Below are 14,901 nucleotides of genomic sequence, written 5' to 3'. Positions count from 1 at the left end.
ATAGTGCATGAGTGCAGACTGAGGGAATTTTAAACACATATATTAGGTTCAGAGTAGAGCTCTGGTGCTGATCTAATGAATTAAAGCCTGGTTTATCTCTTCTGATCCAACATTTCTATAAGACACATCACAACACATTTACATTGTTCTGTTAGTGTCTGTAGGTATGTGTACTGTAGTGGTTCATGCATCTCCCAAACAGCTGTTGTCTTTGGCTTTTCATACACAAATGTTCGCAAGGGTTAATTGAGTACGGTGCAAAAAGCAAAAAAAAAGACCTTACTGGTGATCCTGTGGATAAGAGAGGTCAAAGGAAAATGAATAAGATCAAACAAACAGGCCTGAAGGAAAAGAAAAAAAAAAGAAAAAAGAAAAATCACATCATTCAAATTTATCATAGAAAACAGTCAGTTGTGAAAGCACTTCATCAGTGGAAGACCATGTCAGCAAAGAATCAACACAGTTAAGCTGGCGGCTCTGTGAGGATGTGATGCTGATTGTAAAAAAAATGAAAATAAAAAAATTGTAAGATGGATAAAAGTTGAGGTACAGTTTGTTTTTAAGCACCAAAGACACCAGATCGAGTTGAGGAATGTCATCAGTTTTAAACTATTTGATCATAAAGCATTATTAGTATTATTATTAGTATTGGAGACACTGGATGATGGAGACACTACATGAAAAAGTCACTTACGTTATAAAATCTTGTGCCAATGCATTTAGCAGATTGGAGATATTTCAACCTGCTGGTGGCGCTAGATAGAGAGTCAGTCAGTCAGTCAGGGGATCAGAATCACTGGAATTCATCCTCTGAAGACCATGAAAATTCTTGGCTGCTGTTGCGGTTTAAGAGCATTTTAATCGAACACAGGAGCATCAAAACAGGACGTCTGGACAGACAAAGCCACATTCCTTTAGCATGACGCTTTAAAGACATAAAGCAACAGAAGTAAAGGGTGTCTTGTTTGGTGTCTATAGGCTGGTAGTAGCAGTGTGATGGGGTTTTTTATTTTATAGCCTGATACCTATTGAAGAACATCTGAACAGGATGCTTTATTGTCTTGTAGGATCCTTTACGAGATGAATTCATGCTGTTGTTAAAACACATGTTCAGACACTGCAGGCTGCGGCTCCCTCATTCATTTCAAGGCCGCTGTGTCGGCTCAGCGGGGGTGCTGATGCAGAGAGGTCCAGCACCAAAACAGAAAAACGTGAACAGCATAAATCTACTGTTATTTGGCAGCTGTTCTGACGGAGGATGATGATTGTCACTGTGGTAACTTTACAGACTTGTAAAATTCTGTCTCGTATTATAAAACGCTATTCAGTGTTTTGGTGTCTGATAAACCTTCACACTTATCTGTTACTCAAACTGGACTTCCTGACTTCCTAGAAAAACACTATTAGATAAGTGTGTGAATAAACTGGTAAATTCATGTTTCGTTATATATATATATATTATAACCATATTTGTATGTCTAACCAGCTCCACTTCAAGTTACCAGTAAATGGAATAAAAAGAATTCAACTAAATGTGACAATAACGTGACTTTTTGATTTTTTTTTTGCTGAGTAGATGAGAATTAACTTTCACTTTGAATTGAACTTTGAATCATTTCGCTTTTTGCGGTGAGCCTGTGACGACTCATTTCTCACAGGAAGTGGTCAGAGAGAGAGGAGCCTGCATGTATACACACACACACACACACACACACACTGAATATCACACAGACACACACACTGAATATCACACAGACACACACACACACTCATCCTGAAGCAACAGATTGAGACGGGGTCTGTCACATTACAGCCAGTGTTTAATTGAGTATTCAATGAGTATGTATTCTCACAAGGCATTAAATGTACAGCAAACTACCACTATCGTCATACATGGTGATGGGCTCGCTCCATGCCAAAACTCTGCCGGGACAGAAATAATACCATGACTACATGTCCACTGCATGAACACACATCCTGATGCCATGCACTAATATTGACCATGAGCCGTAAAAACCACTGAAAGAAAACAAACTAAATGCACTCGCTCAGTATGATCCTTTTTTTTTTTTTTTTTTTTAACATAAAACCATCACATGAAACAGGAATAATACACGCACACTTTTAGATAAAGATGACGAGGGTGGCGACAATGTTATAAACAATGCAATAACAATAAGAACAACAACATCGACAAGAACAATAACAGTATTAAAGCTTTTCATGACCATATCAACATTCAGTGTATTGGAAAATACAATCCCAATAGACTCTTTGTATAAAAAAGAAGCTTTTCAAGTCAGCATGGAACAAATAACAGTTCGTTTCTCAGGGGTGGGTGTGGGGGGGGTTGGGTGGGGGAGAGGGGGGGGGCGGGGTGGATGACAGGGGCGGGTGTGCTTCCATAGATTTCAGAGGAGGGGAGGTGTGTGTGTGTGTGTGTGTGTGTGTGTGTGTGTGTGTGTGTATATGATGGGTGGGTTGGGGCAGGTCCTGGATGAGTCATGCTGGTCTATGTGGCGTAGCGTTTGGTCCACTGTTTGGCTATCCTGTCGTGCTCAGCTCTGTTGGTCAGGTACTGTGTGGCGATGCTTCCAACCAGAGGGTCGGCTGTAAACACAAGAGGAGCGAACTCAGTGAGACTCCACACAACAGACAAAGTATTTATTGAGTTTTATGAGAGAAGTGAAAGTGAAAACAGGAAAGTTGCGGGCTGTAAAACCAAAACAATGAGCTAAAAAAGCTAAAAAGCTCAGTAGAGCTGAGGGGAACTGTAGTTAGGTGATTATTCTCTGTGGGTTTGTCACTATGAGCAACACCTTTCACATCACACATAATCATTTGATTCATTAAAAATATTGATTGGTGCAACTTTAAAATGTCAACACCTAATGATGAATCCCTGTCATGTCACCAGAGTCTGATGTGAGGGTCTTCAAACTGCTTATTTTGTCTGACAGACACCACACTGATCGTTCTTTTAATCAATAAGTTCAACAATAATCTTAACTTGATGAATTCATTTTGACTGGACACTATCCACAACATAAAGACATATTGTTATTACTGTTTCAATGATACAATGAGAGTCAAAAGGTTGTTTCAGAATCTTCCACTTCATCAAGAATAAAAGCTCAAGCACAACCACATTATTGGAACTTTTTTTTTGCTATGAGGGTAGTCATACTTTGATCTAGAGCCTGACCGATATATCAATCAGCTGTTATTATCGGCTGATATTGGCCCGTCCCAGATATATGGGTATATATTGGTATATGTTGTCAGATATGCGCTGACATTATATAGGCAGCATTTTATCTATATTTGATCCTTTTCAGTATCCGCATCTGCCCTAAAAATCCAGTATCGGTCTCTATTTTGACCTTGAATATTATAACAAGATGTATCTTTACATGGATATGATGGTGGCCCGTCATTTCAAATATCTTTGCCTTGACTGTTGTAAAAGCATGTTTATCATAACAATACCTTGTCCAAAGTGTTTACAGTTCGGTGGCAGCTAGCAATTATTTTCATTACCGACTGATCTTCTGGTTATTTTTTTAACTAATTGATTCATTATTTAGGGTATAAAATGTCAGGAAATAGCACAAAATACCCATCAGGACTTCCTAAAACCCAAGGTGGCATCCAACCAACACTTCAAAATAAGATACTGCAATATGCATGACAGGCTGGGAGGTAGTACAGTAGAGACAAAAGGGAAAATTTAAAAAAATCAATCAAGAAATTCTAATACTCTAATAGACGAGAGGAAAGTTTGGCCTGACGGGGGCATTGGAGGAAAAGTCAGTCAGAAAAGACAGGATTCATCCATGGAGGACCAAGAATATCCAGAACAAATCGAGCGGCCTTCCAGTGGATAGTTGTAGAGATACTGCAGCTTGTCAGGGTCACACTGTAATAGAAACCTTCACTAACAGATTTTCTCAGAGGGAAAATGTGATATCAGCAGCAGCCTTCAAAAATCCACATCTGTGTGAGTGATATTTTATTTATTAGGGACATGCGGCATGTTTACACACATCACAACATCTGCGCGCTGCTGTTTGACATCCAATTACTTGAGCCGATGTATCAAAGTCTAAAAATTGGTGTAGGAACTTCCAGCAGACCACCTCGGCTCATCAGCATGCATGGGAATTTTATTACAACCGGAGAGAAAAAAATCACAGAAAAGCCGTAAGTCAAACAAACGGAGCTCTATCACTCCTGTGCTCTGAAGTGGAGCTTGTATTGCTTGACGTACAGCGCGGAGGACAGTTTTATCGGCGGCGCGGTAAAACGAGCGTGCTGCTGTAAATCAGCGGTGATCATGGTGGGCTCCGGCAGCACTGGCAGACGGCAGGCTCTGAGAAGACGTGCCGTCCCGTCTGTTGATACACCGCGCACGTCCGGTCAGTCAACAGCCACCATTATGAATTCCCCACCGGCTCCTCTATCGACTACGCTGCCGCTCAGCCGCTGGTCAATTTCTCAGTGAGGTGACAGAGAGAGAGAGAGAGAGAGAGAGAAACAAACTCCTGCGAGCTTCACACACACACACACACACACACACACACACACTCTGCTTAGCTTCAGACTGTCTCCTGCGGGGCTCGGCCTGCTGACGGAGCAGTGTGATGAGCTTGGCTGAGCAAGCAGCACAAACACCCCTCCGCACTAATCCCTGCTAGGGTTTCAATGATGGGGGTTTTTACAGGCTTATACCCATATTTCTGGATGAATGGATCCTTACACATCATGTCTTTGTAGCTCCGAGTCAAGACGTCGGGTTGTTTTTCTAGATTTCAGTCCAAAATTCACAAGTGACAACTTGAGCCAAAGACTTAAGTCCTGTTAGAATTATTTCTTTGTGGAAGCTTGTGCAGCATTTTGGCTTCCTGAATCACCACATCAGTGCTTATTTATGACTGTATTATGCTCTGCTTTACTTGTTTGACCAATCGGGGCTTTTGAAGACTAAATCTAAGACTGGACTTTTTAGATTCAAGCTCCAAAGTGTTGTCTGTAAAGAACACTTTGCACCGTATGTTTCAAACGTCTCCACACCTTTCCAACATCAGAGTTGTGGAGCTGTGTCCGGTGATTTGAGTTAAGACAGTATCCAGAATTTGTTTGAAAGTTCTTTACAAAATTGCTTTCATCACTTTTTGTGTGTAGAAACAAGTTAATGACTATGGACGCCTGAGAAGGGAGACTGTCTGAAAGTGTGCGCTGTCGTCCACATTTATACACTTCTCACTTTCATCCTGTTTTCTTCTGTTCATTCAGAACAGGTATTAACACCTTCAGACATTGTCAGATACTTTATATAAAGTAGTTAGTAGTAGCAGCCATACAATACTAGAGATGCAACAAGATACCTTTCACTGCAAAATGAACCACAAAAGCTGGCATGTGGGAGTGACAACCAATCATGCTGCTTTGGATTCTCACATAAAACAGAGTAGAAATGCTTTCTGTTCCACTTAGCTGCTTTAAATTACTGATCAATCACAGTCTGCAGCTTCCAAATTCTCTATAACAGAACTTTACAGAGCTGGTCTCATGTCCAGACAGCCTTTAGAGAATCTCAATTCATTTATTCCTTCATTTTATTGCCTCTTCTCTGGTCTTCCCCCCAAAAAAAGACCATCCGACAACTTCAGCACATTGAGAGCGCTGCTGCCGCCAGAGTTCTAACAAGGAGCACTGAGCACATTACCCTGGCTTCTAGTTACTTATAGAATGGATTTGGAAGTGCTGCTGCTGGTGAATAAATCACTTAACAGCATTGGGCCAAAATGTCTAATCTCCTTGAAGAATATAAACCCAGTGGGGCCGTTAGATCTTTAGGAAGTAGTCAGCTGGTACAGAACCAAACAGGGTGAAGCTGATTTTCAGCTACAACGCTGCACACAGATGGAACCAACTTCTTAATCATGTGCCTCAACTTACAGCACTATTAAACCCAAATGAAAAACTCTTCATTTCCTTTGTTGTGTTAGAAGCAACTCTGCACTGTAAATAAATTTCTGATCTATTACTTATCCTGTATTTATGTCTCTATTCTTAACTTTTTAATTTCCTTTCAAGAGCTTTCTATCCTTTCAATTTGCATATTAATATCTTTAATGCGTTATGTAAAGCACTTGTGTATGAAATGTGCTGTACAAATAGCCTCTTGAGATGTAAAGAGGTAGAAAAAGAAGCATTTAATGATGGTGAGAAGCTCGTGTTGTGTTGTGAAGCGTCTGCACGGTGAGTGTAAATCTTTGTCTTGTTCACCATCAGTTACCGCAGTATCAATATACTTGAACGAGCCATTGAAGAGGTGACAACGAATCACGAAGTTAAACTGATTTTGGGGAAAATCCAGGAGATCATGAGGCGAGCGGCGGACCTCTTGGATCAACAGTGCAATCATATAAACACAGATTACACTGAGTGAGCTGTTCACTGTAATTTTATGGTAATTTCAGCCTTTTTTTTGGAACACCTTTCAGCCATTTTTTTTTTTTTATTGTTGAACAGAAGGCAGACAGGAGCTGCACAAGCCGAGGACACACAATCCTAAACTGTTTTCATTGCACATTTCCTGGAACTCATCCAGATAGTAAAGCACTCCTTAAAGGCAGGGCGCGGCAGGTGTTATTACAAGTTTGACAAACTGACACCCCTGAAGCTACCGCGGGGAGGAAAAGAGAAGACGCCTTTATTATAAAAGACTGTCCGTATATCTGCGTACATCAGCCTGATAAACCATCTAACCCAGACAGTGGTAGCAGAAATCACTGAGGACGAATCCCTCTGGCTGATGTTCCACAGAGGCTGAGGCAGGAGAAGAAAAAAAAGGGGGGATGACATGCGACAGAGGCCCTGGGCTGGATTTGAGCCCTAGATATGCTCTGACATGGCATGTGGCTGAGCCCAAATGAGCCACCGGGACGCCCCAGGTAGATATGTGCTTGTGGGGGACCGTGATGCAGGGGTTGGTCGTGGCATGACGACGAGGAACGGCGGCCCTCGGAGGGGTTGTTTAACTGTCATTCCGTCCTCTTTGCTCGCTTTAATGAGCTACATGCCGATGATCTCCGCCTGCACGTGGGAGGAAAATCTTCAGAAGGAAGGAGGTGGGGAGATATTTTTAGGGTATTTCAAATCCAGGGCCCTCGTTCTGCACTCGAGGCTGGCTTTAAAAGACACTTAAGCGAGCGGTGAGAAGCGTAGCGAGCCGGCCGATTTTGATGAGGCAAGAGGCAGAAAGAGGGATAGACGGTGCGTGGGTAACAGGGAGAGGAGGGTGGGGTTTTTTTTTTTTTTTTTTTTTTTGGACGGGTGCAGGGTGTCATTCAAGTCCCTTTTGTATGGCGCTTGAAAGGAATTGGCTCGTCTCATGTAAAAAAAACGCCACTCGGGCTGCAAGGGCGGACGGAGGAGGAAGAGGAGGAGAGGAACAGCTATTCTCATTTTCACCCACGGTGGGAGAATCTCCGCCGCTACGTTTATCAAAGAGCAATCCCCCGCTGAGAGGACACAAGCTATCATCAGAGGTCTTCACAATCAGCACTATCTCTTCCATCCCCCCCACCCCCCCCCCCCCCTCCCCCCTCCTCCTCCTTCACTCTTTCTTTTCTCTTGCCATCTCATTCCCCATGATTCACATCTGAAATCACCTGTCATTCTCCTGCTCTTTTAACTCCCTTTCTTGCTCTGACACGTTTTCTCCCGCTTCTTTCACTCTGGATCTCATCGCTGTGATGTCAGATAGGTTTTTACCACCTCTGCTAGCTCAATTTAATACTTTATACTAGGAGACATTAACCGTATTGGTAGCAGAGGAGCGGTGGAACTAGGAAACGACTGGTTTAACTGGTTCATAAAAGACAGATTGAACTCCCTGCTGCTGGTAAACTAAACCATAATGGATCTAAATAGCTTTAAAAAACGTTGATGTCTTGTGTGCGAACGGTGTCAGCTGTTTACAGGACTGTGTTTAGTCAGCCGGTCCTGGTTAAATATTGATTGAGCTGCGACCGAGAGAGAAGGAAAAACCCAGAAGCACAATTTATGACACAACATTGTAAGAGGATGAATGCAAATAGTATGGAAATGCTTCACCTTTTTTTTCTGTCTCTCGCGCCCACAGTCGCCACTCACCGACACCAACGGTAGTAATGTGTGGTTACTGCGTTGAGGAGTGTTACCCATCGCTGCCTAAAGGCCTCAGTTTTGCTACAAATGAAGGGTTTGTCAGATCATCTCAGAGCGTATGAAATCTCATTTCCTTTAGCTGAACCTGCAGAGGCTGACGATGATTGTACCCTTGTGAAACAATCATATCCACTTCACAGCGATTGGCCGGGCGTGTGGAGGTGGAACACCGTGAACGCCTTCAAGAAGAGACTTGCCCGTAGCGCGTGCACTATTTGTAGGATTGGTCACGATGAGAACGTGTTGTTCGTTTCAAACATACTGAAGCCTTGACTCAGTCGCTCTTGAGCAAGGCACTGCGGTGGATCTGTATGGAACTCCATGAATCAGTCATGCACTTCATTACACATATGTGATATCACTTTTACTACAGTCTAATGTATGATTGGACACCTGAGACATATTTTTTTTTGTAAAAGTTATGACAAATTATAACATTAGTTTCACAGGTAACGTTCTGTAACAATTCCAACAAGGCAAAGTCTGAGTTTAATGCTCAAATGGATTTTTCAGGCCAATACTGATATTGATATTTGAGAGGATGGGCTGTCCTGGTAGCTGCATGGTTACCAGAATGGCAAATAACATGAATCGAATGTTCCCAGTTCAGTTCCAGCAGATGGCCTTTGTTGCGTCATATCTCTCATTTTCTGTCTTTCTCTGTACTCACAACTTAGAATAAAGGCAAAAATGTGAAAAAGAAACTTTAAGAGTCAAACCATAGAGCTGCAACAATTAGTTGATTTGTCAATTATGACAAATAATCAATCTACAACTATAATATGTGAAGTGTTTCAAAAGTGACACAGTTCTATGTACATTATCTATACAGAACGGATATGTCAAGTCAACCTGTCACAGCTAGAACTGGAGAGAGGTATGTCAAGGACAAGAGTGTGTGCATATGTGTGTGTGTGTGTGTGTGTGTGTGTGTGTGTGAGTGCTGCAGCTCTCACCAGGGTTGCAGTCAGTGAGCAGGGAGCAGATGGACAGTAGGACCTTGGAGATGGTGAGGGCAGGACTCCAGTTGTCCTTCAGGATGTCCAGACAGATCACCCCCTGACTGTTGATGTTACAGTGGTAGATCCTCGTACGGAACGTCACCTGGAAGCAGCCAGTGAGAGAGTTAGATCAGTGTTCCACAAGTTGATTACAAGTTGCATATAGCCAATATTTGATCCTGATAGACAGTCTCTTAGAGCAGGACTATACTGACAGCAATCAGGGTTTCTGATTGGATGAAAAACCTTGCAGACAACTCTCCACTAAAATCCAGAATAGCATTAAACATGACATGCTTATGAATGCTTGTGTGCAACCTGAAGGAAATGTCACACTGAAATGAATTCTGGGTAACATATTGTTAATCATATCTACAGTAAACATGAACTCAAACTGCTGCCTCATGTCAGAGGTGTATGAGCACAATATACTGTGCTGTAGATGATGTGATGTCATACACTCTGTCAGATTAGTTAAATACAGATATTCCAATTTATGTAAAATGTACCGGAACTAAACAATAATACTTTGCATGTAGTAAAGCTTCCTTACAAATAAGGTTTACAGTGGCTGCATGGATGGAACAATATGATGAAAGCACATGGTGTGCTTGTGTGTAACATTGTACCTTCACCCACTATGTTGGAGATCATTTAGTCTGCTTGTTAGTTAACAGGATATACTGTAAACATGTTAACAGGGTTCAATTAAAGGAACACTCCAGTAAATGTGCACTTGTATAAAGAAAAGAGAAAAAGATTGGTCCAAATTGAAGTGTGTAAAAATTGTGGTGGAGTTCCCCTTTAAATTTGCTAATAAAATGAGGCAATGAATGTTTAACATTATGACACACTACTGTGGTTCAATAAATAAAACTAAATCTGGCATATGTATCCCATGATTGTCTAATACTGTATTTATTTTGAAGCAGATCTGAATCTAGATTAAAATTTCTAAACATCAAAAATGCCTCTATTGTTGAAATAATACAGTCACATGATCATACTGGTTTGACTGAGGTAAGAACTGTGAGTGCTTTCCACTTTCAGCCACATCAGTCAACCACACTAGATTGTTTTTCTTTTTAGTGTTATCTGAAACCCTTTTTATTATTGCATGTCATGTTATGTCATGTTGTTAACTGTGGTTATTTCATTATTGATTAATTAAAATTTGTTGTTATTGTTTTAAGTAGTCACAATAAAAAAAATCACAATATTCCAGAGCTAAAGGTGACAAATGTCTTGTTTTGTCCAACCAACAGTTCAGTATTTTTGGGGCATCTTATGCTTTTATATCCATACAGTGACAGAGGAGAGATGACAGGAAATGAAAGGAGAGAGTGTTTAGGGGGCAACATGTAACAAAGGTCCACTGCTGGATTCTAACCGTGGATGTTGCAGTTATATAGCATGCATCTTAACCTGTAGATATTCACTTAACATATACATACATATACATTTACATTTACATATAAAAATGAGAAAGACTGAAAATCCTCATATTTGAGAAGCTGGAAACAGCAAATGTCTGGCATCTTTCTTTCATAAATGACAATTACAACTATTAATCAATTATATAAACTGTTGACAATCAACTGCCTGTTGATCGACTAGTAAATTGATTTTTGGTCATTAGAAACCTTACACAGGTCTGACTGACAGCCCTCCCAGGTTGCCTGGACACAAAACTGTTAACATCAAATCATACACAGTCTCAATGATTTCCAAAGTGCAAGCTGGCTTATAATGGATGTCTACCAATATACTGATGCGTTAATAAACATCTGTGTTTATTCTAACCCAGTGTGAGAACCTCAAAGCTATAGCACAGTTTAATGTATGGTTCAGTGCAGTGAAAGAACCTTTCTGGTTGAGATCAATCTAGATACTCTCTGTACAGTATGAAGGGATCCTGCTTTAGTCAACAGTGAAGTGAAGACAGTCATCTGGAACTCAGCAGAGCCTAACATCAGCACAAGGAGCATAACATCATTAAGGAGTGACCTTTGACCTCTCTGCTTCTTTAAAACAGTTGCTGCTGACCAGGACTGGCAGTCCAGGAATGCTAGGAGTCCTGTCTCCCTGTTCTGTTCACGTTGTGACTACAGCCTGCCCTCTTTTATCCTCTCATTAACTCTCCATTCCTCCCTTCACATCTCCATCTTATGAGAAACAAACAACCCTCGAGCCCCCCCCCGCCCCCTTCCTCACATTCCACGCTGGGTCTCGCTGAGGGGATGCTGGCTGACTCGTGATAGACAGACACAGCGATAAACAGGACGCTTTCCATTACATGAAAGGATTTCCGGAGATGTGAGGAGAAAGGCAGGCAGGAGATGAGGTGATTGATGGTGACTGGTGAAGGGCTGGTCTCGTGTCTGAGTCGCTCCTCTTCTGTTCTTACACCTCCGCTGAGACGGGTTAGCGGTGGCATGCTAATGCTGGCAGCCTAGCAGCCATGAAACAGATCCCTGGCTAGCCTGTGTGGTCTCATTAACAGGCTGTAATCCCATCATGGCTGATGCTAATAGATTATGATGCTGCCTCCACGTAACAAAAGCTACGGGTTTAATCCTACATCCCCTCTGTATCATGGTTTCATCCCACAGCCTCCAAACACAGCCTCTGCATCCTCATTTTATATCCCATCTCTCGCTCTGATTAATCTCCATGTGTTTATAGAGTAAATGCAGCTTTAATGCCTCAATACCAGTGTCTGCAGCAAATGTCACTGCAAACCAGCCGTTAGTTTTCAGTATATTTTATTCCAATCTGGCCTGAGGGAGGCAACACAGGAAAACTCAAGAAAGATCTAAAATGAAAAGGTTTCATCTTCTGGGGAGCATGATAATGTTCAGTACAGTTAATGACCTGATGATGGGGCCACTAATGTCACTGGGAATCATCTTCTCAGGAGCCACGAATATCCACAACTAAATTCCATGCCAGTTTGGCCAGTAGTCACAAGTATCTTATTCTGAATCTAAATGTTAGACCAATACTTCAATCCATAAAAGCTGCACTATTATATTTTCATATTAACAATGAATCAAATGATTTTGAGAAAAGTGTCGCTTGTAGTGACAAACGCAACTCTGCTGCAGTTCCCCTCAGCCCTACGTCCCGTTTTAGCCTCTTTTAGCTCATTATTTGGTTTTGCACCCTAATGTTTGGGTTCATAAGCTTCAGAGACTAGCTAGTGAACATGTCGGGGCATTTAGCAGCTAAAGAGACATATTTTTCTCAGTTGGTGGAGACCAAACCTGTGCTGAAAGGAGAGTGAATGTTGGACTTACATTCATCAGGTGGCCAGAAACACAACTCCAAATGAATTTTAATGTCTCCATGTATTCCATGAATACTCTTGAATGTGTAATTAAGCAACTGTTTGTTGAGACATTTGTCATATTGACTATATAATATATATAGTCAATATGATATAATAACTATATAAGGTTGTGTCCCCAAGAAGTCAAATCAGTTTATGCAGGGCCACTGTTCAATTACAGAATAATGTAAAGACATGTGTAGGTAATAATGTAAGGCAAATGCTAAATTGTAGCATAAAGTAATGAAAGTAGAGTCATGAAGTCATGAAATGGACTCAGAATGTCAGTTATACAGTGAATATCTATGGAACAGCTGCTAACATTAGCTACTAGTCATACCAGACCAAGTAAGAGTGTAGCAGCAAAACCTCTGAGTGTGTTGAATTGAGCAGGGCTGTTTTTTTTATTGCTTATGAATTCAACTTTTCATTTCGAAGGGGAACAATGTGTTAGTTCTTCTTTCAAAAGTGATATAGTCCCACTGCTATCAGAGCAAAAATAACTGCATTTAGGAAAACCATTTGAAACCTTTACCAAAAACCACCAAACAAAAACAAACAAAGAAAAAACTGTCGACATAAACCTGGATCATCTGCATGGATCATGAACATGAGTATTTGAAGACATTCATTGGCAGAGAGAGACTGTTGAATTATGGGTTAATGGTGATTTAAGGATGGAAGACATGGATAAAATCCTCTATCATGGTTTATGTAATTATAGATCACAATATCTATAAATATTATGATGTAGTGCATTTTTAGATGTTTGACTTTTAATGGTTTTGCGGGTTGCAAAGGTTCCAACATTTATAAAAAGGGCCTCACTTGGCTTAACAATGATTGAGCATGTTCCTCTATCATGAGCTCAAATCTGTTCACATTTAAGTCATTTTGGGGCCAATGGAATGAAAATCAATTGAGCTGATTCATAGTTTTATAGCAAGGCAGTCATCATGACATATTTAACAAATGAGACAGAATGGAAAGGTTGGGTTTAAAGGAGAAAATGTATTGAATGGCTGATCATCCATAAGCTTAAGCTTGACTTTATGGCGCTTCATGGCACGTTAAACAGCCAATTTCACAAGTTCCAAAATGAGAACGATCCCATGCAGAGGAAGATGAAGTGTGTGGTTGGAATTTAGTTCAAAGCCATGAGGAAATTAGAGTTGATGGAGGGGGATAATGTTAGTTAGAGCGGTCTAATCTCTCCTGTCCTTGGGTGGCTCTGCTGAACAGGTCAAGGAATTAGACATATATAAAACCTCATATCAAAACAAAACGCCCAAGCAACGTCCTTGCTATCCTCAACCTCTATCTAAGAGTATCAGTGTGAGCCTAAACTGGCCTTATCATCCTAACATTAGTGAGTGAGCCAGTGTAGTGAGCAGCTGCAGCTGTCAGATTGGTGGCTGTGAGCTGGTGAGCTGCTGGATGGCAGCACTCACAGCCAGACTGGAAAAACAAGGCAGCAGGAGGCCAAGAGTTTAGACGAGCTCTGTTTCCCCCTCAGTGTGGACTGCCAGGACGGAGGCGGTTTCAGCTGGTCGGCTCATAGCTCGACCTGAACATTGTTTCTACTTTGGAATCGTGTTTCGCACCAGACTGCAGATCAAATACCTGAGGCTGTAACAAAATATTAGCCAATAACTTTCATTTGTGGCTGCAGCTTTAATTTTACAGATGGATAAAGTTGTTTTTTTTAAAGGAATATTAACTTCCTTTTCTATTTAATGAAAGAACTTCACAAATTCATCAGTGTTTTTATAAAACACATTTGCCTCCCTTTAGTGCCTGAATGTGTGAGAAGATGATGGAGAAATGACTCACATCCAAACTTATCATTTGTTTAAATTATCACTGTGGATGCAGCGTAATCGGCTGCATGGGAGACAAGTAGTTATTGAGAGAGCATCAGGAAGTCATTCACAAATGACTTTAAAGGGATAAAAGGAAAGACATAAAAACTTTGCCTGAATAAAAGGAGTAAATGACAAAGAATCTACCTAAATTCAGTGCTGAGGCTCAATAATCATTCCTGCCAAGTACAGCAGGAATAAAATGAATAACCCAAAATGAGTGCTCACTGTTACAAGAGGTGGTGAATGTGGGGAGGTAGGAGGTAGCAACAGACCATGTAGTATCAGTTTTCTGTACTTGCAGTTTTAATCAACTTGCCTGAACAATGTGACAAAAATATATAAAACTTCAACACTTTGATCGGCAGTGAAACAGCTACAGAAGAGAACAGACTGGACTGAATCCCCCGTGGATATTCCTGCTCCCTACAGGATGACTGGTAATGGTTTTTGCGTCCCTCTGACCTTTTCTATGAACACCACAGTCACA

At 41.1% G+C, this 14,901-nt stretch overlaps 1 protein-coding gene across 1 annotated transcript in view; it reads right to left on the bottom strand.

Moving 5' to 3' along the window:
• Positions 1–1,802: 1,802 nt before the first annotated feature.
• The window catches only part of LOC137198023 (ubiquitin-conjugating enzyme E2 E2-like), a 67,608-nt gene continuing 54,509 nt past the window's right edge, over positions 1,803–14,901 (bottom strand). The window contains exons 5-6 of the mRNA XM_067611611.1: positions 9,174–9,321; positions 1,803–2,610 (exon numbers count right to left, since the gene is read on the bottom strand). Of these exons, the coding sequence (XP_067467712.1) occupies positions 2,513–2,610; positions 9,174–9,321 (246 nt within the window). The 3' untranslated portion in view covers positions 1,803–2,512. The remainder of the gene's footprint in view (positions 2,611–9,173; positions 9,322–14,901) is intronic.

This window comes from Thunnus thynnus, chromosome 15 (genome assembly GCF_963924715.1).
Source record: "Thunnus thynnus chromosome 15, fThuThy2.1, whole genome shotgun sequence".
Taxonomy (NCBI): Eukaryota; Metazoa; Chordata; class Actinopteri; order Scombriformes; family Scombridae; genus Thunnus; species Thunnus thynnus.
This window is presented reverse-complemented; position numbering and strand designations above follow the sequence as displayed.